Source organism: Saccopteryx leptura, chromosome 1 (genome assembly GCF_036850995.1).
Source record: "Saccopteryx leptura isolate mSacLep1 chromosome 1, mSacLep1_pri_phased_curated, whole genome shotgun sequence".
Classification (NCBI taxonomy): Eukaryota; Metazoa; Chordata; class Mammalia; order Chiroptera; family Emballonuridae; genus Saccopteryx; species Saccopteryx leptura.
This window is the reverse complement of record NC_089503.1, coordinates 13,211,398-13,233,692: the sequence shown is the minus strand read 5'-3', so window position 1 is coordinate 13,233,692 and position 22,295 is coordinate 13,211,398. Positions and strand designations below refer to the sequence as shown.

The 22,295-nt window shown below is 41.5% G+C and overlaps 1 protein-coding gene across 6 annotated transcripts in view; it reads left to right on the top strand.

The window, feature by feature from the left end:
* LOC136389453 (oocyte-secreted protein 2-like) overlaps window positions 1-22,295 on the top strand; it is a 52,827-nt gene that overhangs the window by 29,801 nt on the left and 731 nt on the right. For all 6 annotated transcript variants that reach the window (XM_066361305.1, XM_066361313.1, XM_066361298.1 and 3 more), the window contains 2 exons: window positions 19,982-20,160; window positions 21,194-21,297. In XM_066361305.1, coding sequence (XP_066217402.1) covers window positions 19,999-20,160; window positions 21,194-21,297 — 266 coding nt within the window. In that variant the 5' untranslated portion in view covers window positions 19,982-19,998. The remainder of the gene's footprint in view (window positions 1-19,981; window positions 20,161-21,193; window positions 21,298-22,295) is intronic.

Sequence of the window (22,295 nt, the reverse complement as noted above, 5' to 3'; positions counted from 1 at the left end):
GCTTATTTCACCTAGCATAATAACCTCCAGGTCCATCCGTGCTATTGCAAAAGGTTAAGATTTTTATCGTGTTAACGTACCATAGCCTTTTAATCCACTCGTGTACTGGTGGGCACTTGGGCTGCTTCCCTATCTTGGCTATTGTAAACAACACTGCAGTGAACACAGGGGGGCATATAGTCTTTCAAATTAGTGTTTCAGGAGAGAGATCTTACATCTTGATGTGATCTGTTTCTTGTTCAAAATTTATTAAAACTCTTGTGTGAGATGGTATTAAAAAGGTCTTTTTGTCCCATTAGTTTCTCTCTTATGGAGTGATTTTTTATTCAGCCCTCTACTATACCATCATGCACAAAGGGGTCAATGGAAAATTCCTTTAATACATATTGTTCCCAGGTGAGTTCACATATGCTATCTAAGAACTGCTTGTTAAAAGTAAAACATTTGGAAAGTGAAGCTCAGCTGGGTTTGAGTCCTAAAATGCTGTTTGTTGGTCTGCGTAGTTCCTCCAGCCAGTGAGATACTTCCCTGTATCATTCGATCGTTGCAGATGCTCTGCCCAGCTCCCCTTGGCTTGCCCTCACCAGTTCTGTGTGCCCCTCACCTTGCTTCCATGCAGTTTGGTCTTTAATGACCCCAACTGGGTCTGGGAGTTTATGTAACTCCCGGTACCTCCATGACTGAGTGGAATTTGAAAGCCTGGCTCTGGTGTCTGGTTCAAGGACAAACTGTGAGGCAGGATTTGATGTCGGATCTCTCTTGCAGGTTCTGCTGAGGGTAGGACTTTGCCTGAAATAGCGCACTTTCATTATCTTCATCTTCCTCTTCCACTCCCCCCACTGGCGTACAGGAAGCACTTCTGGAATAGGTCACCTGTGTATCAATCCCCTTGTCAGAGTCTGCTTTTGGGGAATCCTACTAAGACAGTGAAGTGAGTTAACAGAGCTCAGGGGTTGAAATGCTTAAGATCACGTATTGATAGTTAGGAGACGGCAAGTCAGGACCTAAACATGCCTTGTCAGGGAACTGCTGCCCCTCAGAAGATCGAGACATACTTGGACAGATAGGAATGGTACCAAAAACATTCAGTGTCTGCTCGTTAAGATCAAAATGCAAAGAAATTAGTTCTGACCCAAGTTGTATAATTCTCCCTTCTATATAAGACCTAATGTTTTCTAACTTTGGTAATTTACATAAACCTGTACACTTGAACAGGCATTATTGGTTGAAAAAAGTGCTCTGTTTTGTTTTTTAAAGGGTGCTCGTTTAACATAGATACTATGACCAATGGCTTTTGAAAAAACTTATTAACCTTTTTATACCTTAAGGACCAATGAAACAATACTTTTAGTGTTCTAGTACATATTTTATGAATGGGAAATTTAAAAGATCTAGAACTCCTGCTTTGTGCTGGTGGTGAGAGCTGTCTTTGGGAACTTCTGCATAAAGTATCAGAGCCAGCATTATCAATAGGGTGTTGAAAGGTGTTCACTGTGTTATTCCTTAAAAAAAAAAAAAGTAGCGTCTAGGGGATAGGGTGGTCATAGTGGTGGTAAAACTACTACTGTTTACGTAGCATAAATAGCAATGAGACATAATGGCTTATTCTAAAATTTAACCTGACATGCACATTTTCTCTTCTTTAAAACGTTTAGCTCATCCTTTTTAGATGCCACTTCAAGCACTGCTGATAAGTCTTACAAAGTTTGATGGGGATCTTCCCTCAGCCAACTCTGGTCTTTCCTGGAGCTTAACCAACACTTGCCTGTTCGGATTACTGCCAGCAAGTTATTTCTGGAAACAGTTACAGATATTACCTGAGAAGAGACATGTCCCGAGTTCAGGACCAGTTCTGATCAGAGAACACTGAAAAGATTTTAGTTCCGTTTGGGATTTGTTGGAGGTGTTGGCCTAATTGTCAGAGCACCCTGATTTTGACCTCCTGCTTTGACACTCTTGGAGTACACCTTTCTCCATACTGGTCATTGGGGCCCCCGTTGGTAAAATGTGAACATTTCCTGTGACTTTCGTCTCCCTTTCGCCTTAGAACTGAGTAATACGGCCAAAAACAAGAGACTTTTCACCCATTAACTCTAACTTTCTTTCCAGCATTTCTTCAGTTTATTCCAACCAGCCCCAAATAGATCAGCTAGATTCCCATGTTATGTCATTCAGCATAACTAGGATTAACCTTTGACCACAGGCACTAAACAACTGATGGCAACATAAGCTTGCATATATATACAAGCTTTATGTATTATGATGTACTATCATAGCACAGTGTGTTAGGAAATAATAGATAACTCCATTAAAAGAAAATTCATTTTATTATAATTCTTTATGAAGTTAAAAACAGAGGCAGACCCTTCTCAATAAAGACCCTTTGCAAAAAACAACAAAGGGTCACTCTATTAAGAATCGAATCATCTAAAAACATCAAAAAGTTAAGATAAATGCTATCCTCAGACAGCAGTCCAGCTTCTAACACACAATCCTCCTACAGTCACAGCCACAGGGATGTTATCAGCTTCTGAATTCTCAGGGGCAGAAAGACACGCCATGTGACGTTCTTAAGTAGCAAAACCCATCATTGCCCTACAAAGAGAAAAAGGATCAGAGTCAGCACAGTGTTGTCTTCCCTTCTGTCTCAGAGAACCCTGTGTTCCCAGGGAGGGGTGGAGAGAGGGGGGAGCAAAGAGGGAATGTTTTGGACCATGTTCTAAAAACACTAACACAAGTTATATAGCAATATAAATATTTTCACTTTTCTTAACCGTAAAATGTATCAGAGATGTGTAATATACATCTGATTTAATATAACATCTGTAACACATCTCAAATTTTAAAAAGTGCTTACCGCTTACCATCTTTCTAGTGGACAGCTACTTCTCTCCAGAGAGAGCTACATCCAAGTTTGAGCATATTTGTCTGTATATGTTGATAATTTCCCTCCCCAGCTGTCCAGGAAGGAAGATCCATATAATTTAGGAAATTATTCCCTGGCAGGTAGGCATTTAATCCTTTAAGGACAGAGTCTGAGTTTAAGATAAGTCCGAATGCACATTCTCATGGATGTTCTCTACCTTATAAAAGTCCACATTCTATGGTTTTGGTATCAATTTTACAACATTTCTACCCAATAGTCTATTGATATTGATTTTGGTAAAGCTATTTTCACCTATTGCCTTTTCCTCCATGGCTCCTGAGGGACAATCTGAGTTGATGTGGTTAATGCCCGTTAATGGGCCACTTCATGCCAGCCACAAAAAAGGCTGCCAAAATGATGAACCCCCCTAGTGAGGAAGGAATGCCTCAACCAGCCTTTCCTGCTTTGGAAGTACAGGGGTTTGTACAGGGTCCTTGTAAAAACCTTGTTGTTTGCTGTTATAAAAATACCCTTGAACCACATTAGTACTATGTCAGCTCACCTTACCTTTCTGGCTGATGGTCTTGCCAATGGATAAATTTGCCATTCCTGATCTTTTCTGGGGGCCACCTTGTTTGTTTGTGCCATTTTTTATGCTCATTCCTATAGGAGCTGGGTGGCTACAGGAAAGGAAAAGAGATAAAGTGGGATTAATATTTATACTAAACATGGTGGCTGAGGTTCAGAACCTCAACCTCTGTTGTCATTTTAGGAAAGGAGTTATTATTTTAACAACTGAACCCACTAAGCTTTATAGAAGAGAAGATTCTCCCAAATATACCACCAGGTTTGCTCTGAGCTGATCAGAAGTTGTTACTTAAAATCAAGTGATCTTAGACCATCTATAAAAGGCAGGATCTAAATGAGCCGCTAAGAATCCTATCCCATGGATCATGGAGGAAGTTAAAATAGTTAACATTTAGCTAGTTAAAACTAGTATTCTAGTAAACTTCGCCCTAGCTTATAAATTCATAGTGACCAGTCTATTCTCATCGATTTAATCCAGAACTCTACTATTTTCTCTTGGCTAAGAGATAAGAAATAGAATTTTGTAACCTGAACTCTATGATTAGAACACGGTGATTTCTCAGTCTAAGAGTTACTAGGTATATGGTGAATTGAGACTTGGTAGTCGTATGTATACACAGCTTTATACCACATTGAAGAGAATTCACTGATGTGATGACAACACCAGCCACTAGGGGCTACGTGTGTTTTATGAGTCAAGCACTGTTTTAATCTCTTTACATGTGTTGTTATCTCAGTTACTCCTCACCCCAAATCTGTGATCGAGGGACTATTATCTCCACTTGATAAGGGAGGAGACTGAGACACAGGGTTATTAAGTAACTCCCCCGGAGTCACACTGGTAATAAGTAGCAGAGCGGAGAGATCAAGATCACAATAGCACGGCACCAAGAGAGTAAGCCTCTCATGAGAGCTTGGTCAGCCCTGTCTAGTAGCTTCATCCCTCAGCCTTGGCTCTCTTCTCCTCCTCTAACCAGGTCAACACCGTTGAGGAGACATGACACCCATTTGGTAGACTCACCGGGGGAGAACACAGGCCACCAGTATTGAAGCTTCCACAGGGGAGAACACTGGCCGAAAGACGATTTCAGATACAAAAAGGAGACGTTCCCCTGGGAGCACCTGAGGAGACAAAGGACATGGAGAAATTGACTTACAGCTTTGGGCAGAAATTGGTGGTTTAGTCAACGTCTTTAAGAAATGGGCACACAGGCCCTGGCCGGTTGGCTCAGCGGTAGAGCATCGGCCTGGCGTGCGGGGGACCCGGGTTCGATTCCCGGCCAGGGCACGTAGGAGAGGCGCCCATTTGCTTCTCCACCCCCCCCCTTCCTCTCTGTCTCTCTCTTCCCCTCCTGCAGCCGGGGCTCCATTGGAGCGGAGGTGGCCTGGGCGCTGGGGATGGCTCCTTGGACTCTGCCCTGGGCGCTGGAGTGGCTCTGGTCACAGCGGAGCGCCCCCCGGAGGGGCAGAGCGTCACCTCCTGGTGGGCGTGCCGGGTGGATCCCGGTCGGGTGCATACGGGAGTCTGTCTGGCTGTCTCTCCCCGTTTCCAGCTTCAGAAAAATGCAGGAAGGAAAAAAAAAGAAAGAAAAGAAATGGGCACACACACTAAATGGTATCTTCCTAGTGGGAAAGGGGAGAGACATATTCTAAGTGGCCAGAAGAATTAAACATCTGTTATTGCGTGTGCTTCGTAGCAGGTGAGAGAACGTGCCACTCGGGATGAAATAATTTTGCCTCAAGGCTATTATTCAATATTATCAGGAAAGCAGTGATAAACTTTCTTCCCTTGAGAACATTTTCTCTAGATTCTAGACCCTGAGAGGCTGAGCATGATCTTAGAATAGTAGGTGAGTAAGAGCTAGAGCTAGCTATGAAGAATATTTTAAATAGGTCTATATGTTCTTCGGAAATAACACATTTTAAAGGAGTTGTGAACAACGTTGTAGAGACAATATGAAAGTTTAATCTCATCACCTGGAGACTGCCGCAGTGAATGCTGGTGCGGTTTTCTCTGTTTACCCTCAGTATCTAGCTGTTCAACCTAACTGATGCTCTCCTATTAGCTTATCTGGCCCAGCCACTCACGCTCATCTGCCTCCTAATATTTTTATAGGAACATGATCATAATATTAACATTTATTTTTAAAAAGGCACTAAGTCTTTGTTTCCTAGTTTTTAAATGGAGAAAAAGTGAGAGGAAATGACACGTCCCTCCGTGTTCCACCGCAGGCTGCGTGGGATGAGATTGGTCATCTGTACAGGAAAAGCACCGAAGTTACCCGTGAGGCTTTTAAACGATCCGTCTCCCTTGTCATACTGACGTGCTAATGTTGCCCATCCTGATCCCCAAACCAGGGGGCACCAGACAATCTGGTGGGGGCTGAGATGGCAGGAGGTGGGTCCGAAGATGTCATTTGAAAATATCACGTGTTGACCACCCAAACTCGTTCTCCATTTGCCTGCAGCTGGGAAGGACTGGCTGCTTCTTAAAACTATGCACATTTACAGGGATAGGAGGCCAAGTGGTAACTTTTTACTAGGGAGCAGGGATGGACGGACTTCTGCAAGGGGCTGATAGAAATCCTTTTGGGATTGTGGGTCGTGAGACCTCTGGTCCAGCTACTCAACTTTGCCTTTACAGTGTGAAAATCGCCATGAACAATAAATAAATGAATGAGTAAATGGGCATGCTTATGTCTCAAACTGAATTTATGGATGCTGACATTTGAATTTTATACTTTTTACCTATCACCCAATGTTATTTTTCTTTTGCTATTTTTTAAAACTAAGTTAAGCATTTCAAAATCTATTCTTAGCTCATGGGTCACATAAAAGCAGGTGGTGGGCCAGATTAGGCCTGCAGGCTGTCATTTGCTGACCCCCGATACAGAGAAAACAAAACAACAAAAACAAAAAAACACCTGTTCTTCTCTAAAATTCAGACAAGTTCTATGTCTTATTTAGTTTTGTATTCTCTGGGGGAGGTACAACTGACTGCAAGTGGAAACTGCATTCTTACCTTCCTTCACTGCCCATGGTCTGGAGATGACGTTTGGCAAAAAGTGGTTTATCTTATGACTAGAAAAATAAAAGGAAACTAAAATAACAACCACAAAACCCCCAAACCAAAACCATGGCACGCAGTTTGTCAGCCTGAAAGTCTCGACAAAGGTTTAGTTAATTAGGCAGGTGTGTGATTACCTGAATCTTAATGTTACAATCAGCGGGATGGAAGCGAAACTCATAAAATCCTTGATACACTGAGGTTGCAGGACACTGACCCCCGAGAAACACTTCATTAGGGAACATAGGCAGGTCACTACCAAGGGCAGTCGGCTTGACTCTGGCCAGGAACAGAGAGGGGCTGCATCGTACGTACACTGTTGAGAGGTAGAAAAGAAAAAGTCTCAGATAATTCAGTGGTACTTTGTATAGTTAGGGAAGCTCACAGCCAGTTAACAATAAAAGGTACCTGCCCCTCCCCCGGAGTTTTGGTAGGAAAACAGATTTTAAAGATGATCTTCATAGTCTTATCTTTCCCTTTGAAACACTCACATGCCCTCCCACTTCTAGGAAACATCCAGGTGACCCTACACCTGAATGAAAATTAACCAAACAAGATGTTAGATGCCCTGTTTTACAGTTCTAAGTGGAAGACATCTCCACGGTGGTATTTGTAATAGTAATTAGGGGCAATAGTCAGCCTACCCTCATTTCCAGCTTCAATTCCTGGTAAACACAATCTTTGTTCTAATCCTGGCATCATGTTTTAACCTTGGAATTTTCTGAAACAATACAGAGACTTCACCAAACTAAAACTAACAAAGCTGGCATAGAAATCTAGTGATCATAGGTGAACACAGTGTGCTTTTACAATCCTCTTCTTCTTCTACCACTAACTGTGACCTAGCAATTATAGTAGGGGTCTAGAACCTTTTCTGCTGAGAGAGCCATGAACGCCACATATTTTAAAATGTAATTCCATGAGAGCCATACAACAACCCGTGTACGTTAAGCATTATCCAATAAAAATTTGGTGTTGTCCCGGAGGACAGCTGTGATTGGCTTGAGCCACCCGCAACCATGAACATGAGTGGTAGGAAATGAATGGATTGTAATACATGAGAATGTTTTATATTTTTAACGTTATTATTATTATTATTATTATTTATTTATTTATTTTGTATTTTTTTGAAGCTGGAAACGGGGAGAGACAGTCAGACAGACTCCCACATGCGCCCGACCGGGATCCACCCGGCACGCCCACCAGAGGCGACGCTCTGCCCACCAGGGGGCGATGCTCTGCCCCTCCAGGGCATTGCTCTGTCGGGACCAGAGCCACTCTAGTGCCTGGGGCAGAGGTCAAGGAGCCATCCCCAGCGCCCGGGCCATCTTTGCTCCAATGGAGCCTTGGCTGCGGGAGGGGAAGAGAGAGACAGAGAGGAAGGAGGGGGGGTGGAGAAGCAAATGGACGCTTCTCCTATGTGCCCTGGCCGGGAATCGAACCCGGGTCCCCTGCATGCCAGGCCGACGCTCTACCGCTGAGCCAACCAGCCAGGGCCTGTTATTATTATTTTTATTAAAGATTTGTCTGCAAGCCAGATGCAGCCATCAAAAGAGCCACATCTGGCTCACGAGCCATAGGTTCCCAACCCCTGAATTATAGGCTCTAAAATGTTCTCTTTGTATGAGAATGTAAGGTCCATGAGAATGAAGATTTGGTTTACTTTTCATTTTTGCATTACTTAGAGCCAAGAACAAGCCCACAATAAATATTTTGTTGAGTGAATGCATGAACACAACTGCCTATTGCTAGTAAAGAAAAAAGTGAATGCAGACCCTCTCTGACCACGGGGCTATGTTTCAGGAGAGCTAAAAGAGAAGGGAAACTTGGACTTGAGATGAAGTCCAAGGGTGAAATAACCAGAGGTTGTTGATAGAAGATTGGAAAGACTTGGTGGCTTCAAGAGATACTGTACCCTGCCAACCAAAAGACAAAACTATATTATTAATTAAAGCATTAAAGTTTGCTAAAGGCCAAGAAATAGGGTGGTGAAATATAGGTTGTGGGAGTTAAACCCCAGAGTAATTTGGAACTGCTGGTAATTCAGAGAACAAATTGGACAATCTGAGAAGGAATTATGGGGTCTTTTAAAGGGGCGGGCATGGTGGCACTGGAAGGTTAACCTGTGGTGAGATTGATGAGCTTCTACTGGTAAACTGTTCACAGTCCTAAAGCCATCCTTAGCTGCAGGCAATTCCCAACCACTGCAGAGTCTTGGTACTATAATCATGAAACTGACTTAACATAAAACCATTGGCCTGTCCATTCTTCATTTCTGGCTCACGCATGGTGGATAGACCAGGTATTCTTCCTTTATACAGAGCTGAAGAGGGCATCTCGGGCAGTAAGTAACTTGTCATTCTAGGCCAGAGGTAGAAAACCTTTTTATACCTACCGCCCACTTTTGTATCTCTGTTAGTAGTAAAATTTTCTAACCGCCCACTGGTTCCACAGTGATGGTGATTTATAAAGTAGGGAAGTAACTTTATAAAATTTATAAAGCAGAGTTACAGCAAGTTAAAGCATAGAATAATAATTACTTGCCAAGTACTTGATGTTGGATTTTCACTAAGTTTGGCAGAATAAATCTTTATAAAACAACTTATTATAGTTAAATCTATCTTTTTATTTATACTTTGATTGCTCTGCTACCACCCACTATGAAAGCTGAAACGCCCACTAGTGGGCAGTAGAGACCAAGTTGACTACCACTGTTCTAGGCAATGGGATTAAGAGTGCAAAGAGTCTGGTTGTTGACTTTCAAAAACAGAAAGTGGCCAGTGTGATCAGTGTGTAATGAACCACGGCAAATATGGTGTGGAGTAAATAGCATCTGGTTTATGATCTGAGAATCTTGTTCTAGTGCGTAGGAAGAGAGTGGGAGTGGAATCGAGGAGATGAGTTTCAGGGATATTATATAGATCAGGATTGGCTACAGGAGGCTTGGACTGGGGTTGTTGTAGAAGAGGTGGCAAGAGTTAGTGGAATTCTGGAAGCATTGTGGCTGCGTGTGGCTGTGAGGCTGAGGAAGGAACGGTGATCATTCCAAAAGAACCAGAATAGACGGGGCTGCTGTTGAGAACTGCAGAGAGGCAAGTGTGGGATTGTTTTTTCAATGCATGCATTTTATTTTAGACCTAGTAATTTAAAGATACATATTGGACATCCAAGTTAATATGCAGAACAGGTAGTTAGAGGAGTACAAATGAGATAATGTATTAGTATGAGATCCCAGAGAATTTGGCATACACCAGTTACTAAAATGAACTCATGTGTGGTAGGGAATAATCGAAGGGATCTTGCCAAATCTTCTGAGAGTTTATTTTGTCCACTAGGAGCGTATATATGAAGTGACTTCACATTGAGTCCCAGTTTTGGTTAGAAACAAGAATTTATGAGTCTCTGGATTTTTACTCAAATTCTGTTGTGAAGTCATTTTTAGTAATTGTAAAAAATGCAAATTATTTGGCCAAATTCTCAGAAATCCAATTCATTAGGTACGGAGTGGGACCCGGATGGCTACATGTCCTAGTATGTACCCAGGTCTTCTCTATACAAGAAGTCTTCAGGCCCTGGCCGGTTGGCTCAGCGGTAGAGCATCCACCTGGTGTGCGGGGGACCCGGGTTCGATTCCCGGCCAGGGCACATAGGAGAAGCGCCCATTTGTTTCTCCACTCCACCCCCCCTCCTTCCTCTCTTTCTCTCTCTTCCCCTCCCGCAGCCAAGGCTCCATTGGAGCAAAGATGGCCCGGGCGCTGGGGATGGCTCCTTGGCCTCTGCCCCAGGCGCTAGAGTGGCTCTGGTCACCACAGAGCGACGCCCCGGAGGGGCAGAGCATCGCCCCTGGTGGGCGTGCCGGGTGGATCCCAGTCGGGCGCATGCGGGAGTCTGTCTGACTGTCTCTCCCGGTTTCCAGCTTCAGAAAAATACAAAAAAAAAAAAAAAAAAAAAAAAAAAAAAAAAGAAGTCTTCAAAGACCACTGAGCAGTATGAAACTTGAGTTTGTCAGAATTCTGAATTAGTCTCTCCAGCTGTGGGTATTCATTCACTTTTTCTCTAGAAACAGCACTAAGAATATATGTCCAGAGATCCTTAAGTGTGTATTTCAAATAACAGACTCTGGAGGTGGATCAGACTCTGTATCTTAAAAATGTACTGGCACATAACTCTATTGGCCTCGTTGTCAGAATTTTTGTTACAAATAATTGCATTCACTTGGCATCTGGTTTTACGAAGCCAAAAAAAGTAAAAGTTCCTGTGAAATATCTTAGAACCTAGAGTCAAGCTTTGATGCATAGACATATATTATGAATGCGTTTCTCTCTTTAAGGTTTACTCTCAAGCATTATTTTTCAAGGCTAAGATAACCCTTCCATCTCAGAATATGGAAAACTCTTATCTAATCCACCAACCCCACTTTCCTTACAGGAGGAGCCATCCTCAAAGGGGAAAGGGATAGTGTGTGACCAGGGGTCCAGCCATGGGGGGAAACAAGGCATTCCAACTCCAACCACCCAAAGTGGTCATTTAGTGTAGACCTTCGTTATTAGCAATGTAGCAGCAGACGGAAATGTTCGGAAAGTCAAAGAAGCAGCCTTGTTACTGATCACCAACTGCCCACCATCTCCCCTAGTACTCGGGAAATACCTGGTTGTTCTCCAGAACAAGTCCAAATCAGGGAAAAAAGGAGGCGCAGTCCTCCGAATGCCAGAGGAACCTTCATCTGGCCAGAGCCCAGTGCAACAACATCCATCCAGGGCACAGGAAGTTGTGGGAAGACCACCTGCCTTGTGTTATAGCTGAAGCCTGTCAGGTGTCCATAATAACCCATCACCTTGGGCAGAAAACCTCCTAAAACTTAACATTTTATTATTGCAAGTACTAAAAAAATAAGGTGAGTAGAGTAAAATGTATCATTTGAATAGACGCTGTCTTCCTTGGGGTCAGGTTGTATTTGTGAATCCATCACTCTCCAGTGTGCATTCAGATGAATTTTAGGGACTGGTCATTGGGAGGGAATATAAAAAGCACAAAGAAGATCGACTCTATTGCTGATGATTCTGAACTGGTACAGGAGTTCTTGCAGGGTTTTGTTTTCTTTTAACATTTCTGAGTACACGTATTGCTAGGTGATGTGGTGGGATGGCCTGAAGGGAGCAGCTTCAAGCAACATTGCATTTCCTGTGCACCCCTAAGGTCCAAGGGCTGTTGGAACCTGGATGACCAGTTTTATCTGCTCCCAACATCGCCACGAGGGATGGGATCGGCAATCAAGTCCACGCAACCGGAAGCCCCGTGAGTCGCCGTCATTGAGAAGCTACCCCTCCACAGCACCATCAGCCAGGGTCCACTCTTCTACCTGGCCTCGGCCCAGGACACGTCCACATCCAGGAAACGAGGAGAAGCAGCAGTCCTCCTAACACCACAAAGCCTTCATTAGGACGGATCTTGGGCTAAGTAGGAGTTCCTCAGGCAACAGGGCTTGGAGCGGATCTGGGAAACCTGAGTGTGTTTATGCTCAATGCCGCACTCAGATGTATTCAATAAACCTAGTTCAGACAACTGAGAGACAAAGCCTTTTGACATGTCCAGCTCTGAAGTCTGACCCTTTCTTGACTATTTGGCTATAGAAAACCATAGTGTCGTATAAAGTGAACCCAGCAAAGCATGTAGTGCTCATAGAACTCTCTTTTCTAGTTCCTTTGGAGTTCTTGAATAGCTGTCCTTCACAGGCCTATCTTTGGAACCATATGGGATGGGTTAGGGATGCCTTTTAGGGAGTTTTATACTCTGACCTGATGATGTGCTTCATTACCCACAGAGCCCTTTGTTTAAGGTTTATGGTATGTTTTTGTTTTCAAAAAAATTTGGTTGGTTGATAGTAGAAGCTGAGGCAGTAGCTGTGGGACTTGCCCAATTTTTACTAACCTGGAAAGGAGATGCTAACAGGGCCAAGAGGTCCAACCTTGACTGCCTCTATATTTTGCAAAAAAATCAACCCTGCCAGATTCCCATTCTCTTAAGTGATTTCTTCATGTCTTCCTCAGAGGTCAGTCAGTCTAATAAATGGCTTGTGGGTGTACTATGTTTTCAACTTTTCTGCAGGTTTGGAATCTTTAAAAAAAACTAAACAAACAATAAAAGGGGGCCTGAGCAGGTGGTGGTGCCATGGATAGAGCATTGGACTGGGACACAGAGGACCCAGGTTTGAAACCCCGAGGTCGCCGGCTTGAGCACAGGCTCATCTGGTTTGAGCAAGGCTCACTAGCTTGGACCCAAGGTTGCTGGCTTGAGCAAGGGGTCACTCTCTCTGCTGTAGCCCCCCTGTCAAGGCACACATGAGAAAGCAATCAATGAACAACTAAGGTGCCACAACAAAGAATTGATGCTTCTAATCTCTCTCCCTTCCTGTCTGTCTGCCCCTATCTGTCCCTCTCTCTATCTCTGTCACACACACACACACACACACACACACACACACACACACACACGGGGAAAATGTTATAGCATATGCCTCCATAGATCCATAGGTGACTTGGGTCTTTGAACATCATTTACCTGCACTTTACATTTTATCAGAACCTGCAATTTTGGGTAACAAAATGATGGGGAACAAATAGCGTCTGGAGGTTCTAATAAGGGACTGCTCGGGCTGCACTAAGTGATGAGTCATCGCAGATGGCCAAATGTGGCAAAGCTAACTACTGCATTTTCATTTCCTTAGTTTGATTTTGACCCTGCACCAGAGAAGATAACGACTTCTGTGCTGAGAAGTCCTCCTCCTTATTTCTTTGACTTAGGTCTTATTTTTTATTTCCTCCTCCTTTCTTTTTTGACTTAGCCTGCTTTGGGTCTATTACCTGGTATGAATAAGAGAGAATATAGAAGAGTGGTTGTGAGTTTAAAAAATGCATGATGGCCTTTAAATAATTGTTGTGTCACTAGTTCCCTTTATGCTTTCTGAAATAGGCTTTACTCTGGTTGTAAACTGGTAGCTTGTTCTATGTGTTTCCAATCAGATTTGTGGTTATAATCACTATGAAGATGCCATCTTGGTCTTCCCTTAAGACTACGAATCCCAATACACGAATCCCAGAATAGTATTTTCCTATTTTGTGAACAAGTCAGAAGGCTCTTAAGTTTTGATGGATTCTCCTTTGTCATTATCCTTTTCTTCATACTTGGGCCAAAGCTCATCCCAGAACACAAAACATAATAAATTCAGTTGCTTTTAGCAAAGTAGGGTTAGTTGCTTACATGGGGGAGATTTCTGGGCTTCAGGACTTGAGAAGATGTAGGCTTTCTTGATACAGACTATGGTGACTGAAAGTTGGAAAAAATAGTAAAGAGAATGATTAGATTCTCATGACTTCACCTCCACACTCAGGCTCTGTGCAGGTTGAAATTTCTCTGCCATCTTTGTGCTGAATTACCTTGAGTGAGATACTTGAGGTTTCTGTGCCTAAGCTGAACTATCTGTTCACATCCCTCTCTCGTGAGAACATGGTCAGGGTGAAATACGATAATATATTTAAGCATCTGAATAGTGCCAGTCACATAGAATACCCTCAGAAGTAAGTTGTTTTCATAATTTCCTTCATGAATTTGAGAAAGAACCTTTAGTTTGCTCCTACTAATATTGGAGTTACTATTGATTAATATCAATATTGGAGCACCTTTTACACCTTTAAAGTGTTTTAATTTAGAAATCTATGGTGATTGCACCTTTGATTTTGCTAAAACTAGTGCAGTGCTGTGGTATCATTCTCCAGGCACATAATCTTGATTGGTTACAGCTGGAAGCTAAGGGTTTTCTCCTGATAACCCTCAGAGCTGCGTAACTGTGGGAGTGCATATTTTCCAATATAGTATGCTTCCTACTCTACCGTCACATTTGAGTTTGATGTTTTTCTCATATAGGGTTTTAACTGCTCTATTATGTGACCCAGCTGCCTGTCCCCCAGGATAGATGAACTTTTTCACTATCATATGGGACCTACATCAGGTCCTAGGTGGCTGGAGTTGGATGGGCAACTGTGGTAGAGAAAAACAAACAAACAAAAAACAGATGTCCACATCCTAATCCCTGCACCTGTGACTATGTTACCTTATATGACAAAAGGGACTTCACAGATGTGATTAAGATAAAAACTTGAGGTGGAAAAATTACCTTGGATTATCTTGGCAGGTCTAATGTAATAAAAAAGGGGGAAGAGAGGATTGTTAAGAGGAAGGGAGAAGGATCAGATGTGATGACAGAAGCAGAAATTGGAGTGATAGGGCCATAAGGGAGCAGGCCACAGCCAAGGAATGCAGGTGGCTTTTTGAAGGCAAGAAGAAAACGAATTCTCCCCTAGAGTCGTCAAAAGGAAAGCAGAGCCCTGCTGGCACCTTGATGTTGGCTGCAAGGGACTCATTTTGGTCCGCACCCGCTTCTCTTTCTGCAATACGAGCAGTATCTTCAGTGATTATATCCAGGACCCAAACGCTTCATACTGCTCATTTATTTTCCATCTCAGTACCCTCAATTGGTGGCCAAGTCATTTTATTGCCTCTGCGGCTGATTCTTCCAGCCAAACTCACAGAAATAAAAAAAATAATAATAATCGTCTCTTGATTTCAAAGATGCATGTGTTAGGCTGTTCAGCATATTAGATAACACCTAGTTTCCTAATGTTGAGCATCTGCTGGAAGTTTAGGCTGCCACGCGGCCTCCCAGCTGACTTAACCCTGCCTCTCGTGCAGACACAGATGTCAAATAGCACTTTTTGCCTGATCTCTGAACTTTGGTATTCGAGTAATCAGGAGAGTCTCGGCTCCTGATGGTTGATGCTATAGTGAGAGCACCCGATGGATTATCCAAATAAGTAAGAAAACAAAGGCAGCTGAGCATGGGAAGCCATATGAAATCACTTAAACCTACCAGTTCCTATTTCCAGAGAAGTCCCGTGCTGAAGGTCTGCCATGAGGAAGGTCGCTATAGCTTTAGAGGTCTTGGTTCTCCTGGCGGTGTTGATGTGGCCCTGTGCCGAGAACATACATGGTAAACACTCAGTTTTAGAGGATGCTTCCTTGGAGGGGGTCCTCAGAATGACGGCTTTCCATGTAGGTGCTCTCCTCTTTGCGAAATCTAACCTTATCATTTGCTAGAAGGGAAATAGTTTGGGCCAGCTGACTATGTTAAGAACATATTTTCTCTTTTTGCCTAAATGTCTGAGATTTTCCTTTTTTCTTTGTTGTGGTCTTCTCTCTACCTTGATCCTCATTTGCAGACAGTCCTCGGAAATAGACCTTGGCTCTGTGCGTCATCTGCATGTTTGAACCCACAGCTAATTGCAATACAATTGCTTGCGTCGTTCTGTAAGACCGTCGGTTGTATCTTGAGTGACTTTTCTGCTTCCAGACTCTTTGTATTTTCTTGAGTGAAGATACTGCTCTATCATTCTTTTAAAATACTGCCTGGTCTTCACCCATGTCAAATTCATCAGTGGGTCTGCAAAGCCAGGAAGATAAAGTTAAATCAATGTCTGGTCCATCCATCAGTTGGTCCCAATACTTTTCTGTTTTAACTGGAATATTCTCCATTTCTTTTTCTTTTTCCTTTTTTTTTTTTGTTCTCTACCTTCTTCCAGGCTTCAAGGCATGATGACTACATGCAAACTCCTCTAAGACAGTATTTCCATATTACAATTTATGTTCTTTATGTTGTTAGAAAATTACTTATATGTGTATATGTCCTTTTATTTGCAGTAGATTATTTTTGTGTGAAATCGACATGTAAATACCTTCTTTTTTTTGGTCAAGGCTACATCTCATTTTCCAATTGCCCCAGTACATGGGCGACACGGAAAAGATCCTCTACATGTTCTTAAGGCAAGCCAGGTCTCTACAAGATCCTGTGAATAGGACCAATGATTTTTTTTTTAATTTATTTTTCAAAAAAGATTATTTTTCATTTACAATTGACATATTATATTAGTTTTAGGTGTATAACATAATGATTAGATGTTTGTATAACTTCTGAACTGATGACTCAGTAAGTCTTATACCCATTTGACAAATACATAATTATTATAATATTATTGACTAGATACCCTATGCCGTACTTTACATGTGACTATATTTATCACTAGCAATTTTTAATTCTTAATCCCTTCACCTTCTGCTCTCATCCCCCAACCATCCTCCTATCTGGGGATCACCAATGTCTTCTCTGTATCTATGAGTTTGTTTCTGTTTTGTTTGTTCGTGTATTTCAGTTTTTTAGATTTCACAGATAAGTGAAATCATATACTGTCACTCTGTCTGACTTATCTCACCTAGCATAATACCCTCTAGGTCCCTATATGTAAGTAATACATATGTATGATAAGAGTTCATTCTTTTCTGTGGCTGAGGAATATTTTATTGTATGTATGCACCACATCTTGTGACTTTCTTCTTTATCCATTTATCCTCTAAATCCTTTATGGGCAAGGACTTCACATAGTTCCTGATCTTCCCATTGTACCCAAGATGAATCTTTTGGGCTCCTAGAATAGCACAGCCTACATGTAGCAGTTCTTTATTATTGGCATTTCCAAAATTTTAAGTAGCACATGTGGAGAAAGGGCAGTGACTTGTGAGCCAGGGAAGAGACCTGGCGATCTGGGAGGGAGTGGGATATTCAGGCCTGGCTACGGGACATGATGCTTGCGTGCCAGGAAGATTCGGCTTCAGTTAATGTATGCAGCAGCTGTGAGTAGTTCGTGTTCCTCAGTATTCTACCAGTAAAGTGTGGTCCTTAGGCTTTTTCTCAAACGATTTCTCAGCTAGTTGAGACACAACCTCAGAATGTCAAATGGAAACTTGACTCTAATATTAGTATGAAAAAATGTAGTGAAGGCAGCAGCATGAACTTCCTGTGTGTCTGTGCCCTCCTGTCCTTTTGAATTCATCTTTAATCTTAACTGTTGAAACCTTTATTTCCTTTAGGAGGGATCATCTCTATAATTTTATCTAGGTGATGTTAGAATAATATTTCACACACTTGGAGAGATGTGATTTGGAGGTTAAAATCACTGATGTAACTAGAACACCTACCTTCTCCAATCTCTCTCACCCCTCCTGTGCCAATAATATCTCCCTGCATTTTCCTGCTTTCTTCATGATGATTAATTGTAAAGACCATGAACTTCCAGGCTCAAATGGTGTTCGAAGTTTCTCGCTTATTAACATATAAATATATATATTTTTAATTCTGGGAAGTTCAGCTCCTCCAAAATGTTTAAGGATATCCTGAATGTTTTCCAATGCCTACTAGTCCCTATTACTGCTAGTCTCCTAGTCAAGGTCTGAACCACTATTTCTATTGTGTGATCTGACTTACTAGTAATCCTGTGCATTGAGTGTGTAAGTGAACGCTGGTAATATATCATCTCTATACTGTTGCCCATAGTGGCAGTACCAATCTGTACTCCCACCAACAGTTTACGAGGGCCCCCTTTCTACCACATGCTCGCCAGCACTTTTCGTTTGTTGATTTATTGGTGATACCCATTCTGACCAGGGGTGAGGGGGTATCTCATTGTGGTTTTGATTTGCATTTCTCTAGTGATTAGTGATATTGAGCAACTTTTCCTATGTCTATTGCCCATCTGTCCACCTGCTTTTAATAGAAAAAAAGATTTACAAACCCATAATTTGTCTCCTTCAGGAGTTAGCGTGGCAAGACAAATCATGTCAAAGGTCCTTGTCAACTTAGTTCCTGTAGAGAATACACAAGTGTCTCTCTTTATTCCTCTTCTCTTTTAATCTACTTTTACAAAATAAATAAAATATTATTAGAATGTTTTACAGCCAAAGTCAGCTTTTCACTTCCATCCCATGAAGAAACTTTCGCTTTGGTTTATTCATTATTACAGCTGTGTGGTATTCTGTAATATGTCTATTTCCGCATCACTTTTCTCTTGGGAGACCTTTAGGTTGTTCCACACTCTTCTCTTCTTTTAAATAATTCTGCATTATAATGTGTTGCATGCCTTCTTATTGCTTTTTTTGTTCTTTTGTTTGGTGTTGTCTTTTTCTTTTATTGCCTCCTAATTGCATCAACTGTGTTTCTTTTTGTCCTTTCCTATGTTTCGTTCTTCTCCAATTTGGAAGTATTGCCATCCAATTTAAGGTTGCTTTTATCCCTTCTGCTACCTATTATGCATCTTTAAATTCTAAAGTTGTTGTTTTTTTTTTCTCACCCACAGAAGGAACTATAAAATGGAACTCTGGTCACGCCATCAGAGACTCTGGTTCATGGTTGTCTGGCACACTCAGTCAGAATCCAGCACACGTTCACTGCTTCCAGAGAAAAACTGATCCATGAGAAAGAGCGATTATTGTTGACTTTCTGAAGATTTCAGTGTAGAGGAGAAGGATGGGCTTTACGTGAAAAATGTCATTGAATTTTCACCCCTGGCTGTCACCTCTCTTCAAACTATCTTCCCTAATGACTACCATTGTTTCTGGTCCTGGTGCTCTAGATACGGCTTCTACTAATACACCCTTTATCCTTCTTCTCTCCAACACTATCCCTTATGTGTAGTCCCAAAACTATCACCCTCTGTGGAATCTGATTTCTTTTAAAAAATTTTTTTATTGATTGATTCTAGTAGGAATGGAAGGGATGAAGAGAGAGAGACAGAGACAGAGACAGAGACAGAGACAGGAACATCAATCTGTTCCTGTATGTGCCCAGACCAAGTTCAAACTGGCAGCTTCGGCATGATGCTCTAACCAACTGAGCTATCTGGCCAGGGCAAAGGCTGTTTGTTTGTTTGTTTCTTACTTTCTTTCTTGTGACTGAGAGAGAGAGAGAGAGAGAGAGAAGAAGGGAGAGAGATGAGAAACATCAACTCGTAGTTCCATCACTTTAGTTGTTCACTGATTGCTTCTCATTTGTGCCTTGACTGAGGGGCTCAAACTGTGCTGTCACCCCTTGCTCAAGCCAGCGACCTTTGGGCTTAAGCCTGTAATTATGGGATTATGTCTACAATCCCACGCTTAGGCAGGTGACCCTGCACTCAAGCTGGAGAGCCTGTGCTCAAGCTGGTGACCTGGGGTTCCCAAACTGGTACCTCAGTGTCCCAGGTTGATGCTCTATCCACTGTACCACCACCAGTCAGGCAGAATCTAATTTATTTAAGAGGAGGCAGGGACTATATGATCATGACTTTTCTTATTTTTATGTGTTGATTTTCTTTCCTGTGAAATAATTGAAATCTAGTTATTTAGGGATATAATTATGTAGGTATTTTATAAAATAGTGGTAATATAAAAACTCTGGATACTATAAGCTATGTTTATCTTTTATTGATTGGTTGACAATTGATTGTTTTTTATTAATTGCAAAGGTCAGAGTTGAATATCCTTTGAACTCTTCCTTAAGGTAAATACGTATCTAACATTTTGTCATATGATTCTTCTTGCAGTGAAAATCAGTTGTTCTATGGACTGGATGATGCTTGAAGTTACCCCACAAACATATAGCAGCCATCGGTATATGTTCGCTGATGAACTACACCTGGGATCAGGCTGTCCTGTGACTCGGATACAAACATATGCATATGATTTTATATATCCTGTTTATGATTGTGGTATCAGAACACAGGTGAGAATCGTGATTATTTATCAAAATAACCTATAAATACTTTTTCAAACCTTTATGCCTGGTGCTAAAATTTTTTTATGAAAAATTGTCTTTTTTTAAAGAACAAATTTTGCTCCTACTTATGTGATTTATAAATAGTAGCAGCACAGTTCTTCGGTTATTAGGAAATGGATATTGGGCCATTTATGTGCATAGGATCTTATAGCACAGATGAACAGACTGGCTAGGGAGCTGACTTTAAGTTGTATTGAGACTACTATTGTATTTCACTTCAGCTTAACAGATAGTTGTAAATTTCATTGAAAGCTCTCAGTATGGAAGGTCTGCAGTCCTGGGTAGGTGTATCATATGCAACCTTAGATCATTTGAATCTGCCCATGTTCTATGAGGACGTGTGTCACTGTGGAGAGTAGATTGTCACTGGAATAACATCTGTCAATAATTTTGCTGGCACAAATTAGAAACCGTATTGTTATCCTGGGACATTATATTTTATAAAGTTTCCAATTTAAACACTTTCTAGTTGTACTACAAAAACATTTCAGGCCAATAGTTATAACAGTCACCTGCGAATAAGGTCTTATCTTTATTTTAGAAACAAAGGATCTGGGACTCTTGAAGATGCTTTAATAATTGGCCTAGGGAGACACAGCCCGCAGGAAATAGTTTAGATGCCAAACCAGAATGGTTATCCTCCAAAGCTTCTACTTTGAACCACTCTATTGATTGACCTCCAAATTATCTTTCTCAAAAGAACTGTTGAAAGCCTTTTCATTGATAAATCACAAAGGGGGCTCTCAGTGGCAGTTTAAGTTGCCTCTAGGTACTATTCCTATTTCCCCCCAGGCACTTTCAAGCCACTCTTCCAGGTAACACTCCTCTTCTGTCCCAGTAGGTTGTCAGACCTCCGTAGGTCCCTAAAAGTGACAGCAGCCACTTCTTTGAGCTTACGTGATTTATACCTCCTATTCAAATGTATGTCTGCTCCTCTGTTATTAGAAATGCCTTCTACTTAAACTCTGTGCTGTCCTAGGTTGTCTCCGAGCATACTCTCATTTTCCGAAGCGAGTTGTACTATAACCCGAGGGATAGACATCACCACGGCCATACAGTCCCTCTGGAGTGCTCTGCCATTAGGTGAGTCCAGTAGATCAGAGCCCTTGTGGGTTGCCTTCACCTCACCTTTACTTATCAGACCTTTCTGCAGGGACATTTATTTTGGAGATTTTATGAGTCAACCATCAGCCTAAGTCCAAACAAACACTAAACCAGCATTTACAAAAATATTTGTATACAAATATTCTTGTATTTTGTAAATATAATATTCATTTTGGAATCAAGACATATACAATATACTGTCACTAGGTTATTTTGCAGTAATTGAACTGCAAAGCAGATCATTAAATATACAAAGTCACTTTAGTAAGTGGAGAAATCTAATGCAATATTATCTTTCAAAGCTTTCTCCTTCAATACTTCGTTTTCTGATACATTTCATGGTTCAATTCCATGTTAAGAGAGTGAATGGCTAAATAATTAAAAGAAAAGCAATGTTTCATTTTAATACTAACTCATACAGATATATGAAAGGAAGAGCTTATCAGCCTAATAACTAAATGTACTTTGCTTATAATTTTGTGAGACTGAGACATTGATCCCTAAAAAGACCCCCCTGGGACCAGTGAATTGGTACCCTCTAACACTTTGACCATCTCACCAAAGTATTTACATTGAGTGTAATAAATTTGAATGGCAAATCTGGAAACCACCCGAAAACCATAGGAAAATTCCATCCTTGTTTGATATATAAAAATATTGGACACCAAAAAATGAATTTAGAGCTCATAGCTAATGTGTGATATCTTTTAGCATGACCAGAGTACTATTGGGTGTGTGTGGGGGGGAGAGAATGGATTTTTTTATTGTGGTAAAATAAAATACACATAAAATTAGTTAAAATGCTGAATTTTATCTCAAGTGTATAGTTTAGTGGTATTAAGTACATTCACATTGTTGAATATCCTCAATCTTCCCTCTAACTTACTTTCACAGGACAAAACAAAGGTTGTGGGATTTAGTCTCTTCTCTCTCTCTCTCTCTCTCTCTCTCTCTCTCTCACACACACACACACACAC